General features: G+C 46.9%; 1 protein-coding gene across 1 annotated transcript; it reads right to left on the bottom strand.

The window, feature by feature from the left end:
* Window positions 1–913: 913 nt before the first annotated feature.
* On the bottom strand, window positions 914–1,958 carry LOC135830441 (HSPB1-associated protein 1-like; the record flags this gene model as incomplete). The annotated part of the gene is made up of 2 exons (XM_065342695.1): window positions 1,539–1,958; window positions 914–1,015 (listed from the first exon to the last, which is right to left on the bottom strand). Coding segments are annotated over exons 1-2 (522 nt in total), but the record flags the coding sequence as incomplete, so codon positions are not given.
* Window positions 1,959–2,000: the final 42 nt, after the last annotated feature.

Genomic DNA, 2,000 nt, shown 5'->3' with positions numbered 1-2,000 from the left:
TGTCAGTTTCCTGCGAGTAACAGAAGGCACACAGCAGCACACAGCAGCACACAAAAGTCACTGAATTACGGCTTGAGCGTGAGAAATTCCAATTCACCACACGTGGAAAAGGGACATCACTCCGATTTGGACGGGCCAGGATCGGGCAAACATGTCTGTCCCATATGCAGACGTATCCTGGTTGTGGAATCCAATTCATTGGGACCATTCGTGACTACAATTAATAGTAGGCGAATCCGTCCCGAACCTAGAGAGTCCTAGACAGTTGTGCACTAAAGGATGCTCTATTACTGTGCATGTGCTGTATCCATGCTTCACAACATGCAAGAATGTTGTCACTGCTTTCATTACCATGCAGCCTGCTGCTAACTATGATGCTCTTGAAATGTTCTCGGAAGTCGTGGGCTGTGCACCTGCCTTTATATGCAACATGTACTGCACTTGATATTCAACAGTCGTGCCATGTTCCATGCATTTTTCCTAGTTGTTGTGAGTACAGAAGTGCTGTATAAGGACAATTTTTTTTTCACGAAATCTTTTGTTAGAGGACTCCACCAGCATGTTCGTTATGTAATAAATTTCGTTTTTGGTCAAGGTCTGTCACCCCGAACGTTCGGACAAAAAACTTAGGTTTGGTACAAACTTTACGTTACTTTAGTTATTTCGTGCCCCTAACGAACATAGCGAAAGTTAATTTCAAAACGAAACTATGTACTTGTACAATAAGGTAATCTAGGGAAATCGGAGTCTATCCGAACCCTGGGTTACATCGGCATGCACAACTTCAAGTACAGTCAGTATTGTGGGGCCAGTTCAAGTCTAACGTTACATGTACATGTTTCAGAACTGGTTTACTACCCACACACAGTTGGCGCAAAGCCCGTAAGGAAAATCATGGCAGTGCCTGGCTTACCTGTTCAACCCAAGTGTTAACACTGATCGAGGTCTCCAAAGACTCCACCAAGTGCCACCAGTGGTTTGGCACGAAGAGAACATCGCCAGGCTCCAGTACCACCTACACAGCACGACAGTGCAAACCATAGCAGCATGACTAACACGACTGTGCCAATGTTCAGTGGGAACTTCACACGCCCGTTGCTGCCCGCAGGAACAGCTGTCCCATCGAAACGTCTCACAAATAGAGAGGAGCACGTACACACGTACACTCACACCATCATACAGAATGGATGCTGTGGTTGACTGCTATACAGCCAATGTAACAAATGTAACATGCAAACCAGGCCAGTTTTAGAAGAGTTCTGGGGCTTTCTGGAGAAGGCTGCAAAGCCAGTTTCCACGGCAAAGTTAGATGCCATTTGAGAGCAACTATAGGGCAGCAAGAAAAACCAATTCTTAATACTAGTATCTCCTCCATTCTGTGCTGAGCTGTGTGGCTCTGGGGTGTTTGTGTACACATATCGTGCTTGTACGGTTGTCTACATACTTTGAAGTATGCATGTGTGGAATTTAGGGGTACGATCTCACATGACATGCACAGAACAAGACGACAAGACAACACTGTGCAACTGGCAGCCTACCTCATACTTTGTAGCCCCTGCAAACAGTGGGTATTTGGTGCTATCAGGCTGCTTATGGTCGACTGCGCTGAAGACACTGGATTCTTCGTACGGAATGCGTGTTGGATACAGGTATCGTTCATCTGATGGCGGATACAGCGTCCAGCGTTTCCTTCCGTACAGCTGCGTAACAACATTGTAACCATATGTGTCGTAGTGACAAGGTGTGTATGCGCCCTTGGTGCCCATCCAGAAGACTGATTTGCTGCCGTCGCGGCCTGGTAACCCCACACACTGCCAGTCAACAATCTCAAAGACGGGCGACCCGACACCAAACAGCTGAAGCATTTCTTTGTAGCCAGCATACACGCACACTTTGTCGTACGGGAATGGATGGAACGGATTGCTGCGAGGTAAGTTCGGTCTTTGGCCATTTTCCATATCCAGCCATTGTGCGAACTGCTCAAATGTGGCCTCAAATAC

The sequence above is a fragment of the Sycon ciliatum genome, unplaced genomic scaffold (genome assembly GCF_964019385.1).
Source record: "Sycon ciliatum unplaced genomic scaffold, ocSycCili1.1 SCAFFOLD_2857, whole genome shotgun sequence".
In the NCBI taxonomy this organism is placed as follows: domain Eukaryota; kingdom Metazoa; phylum Porifera; class Calcarea; order Leucosolenida; family Sycettidae; genus Sycon; species Sycon ciliatum.
This window is presented reverse-complemented; position numbering and strand designations above follow the sequence as displayed.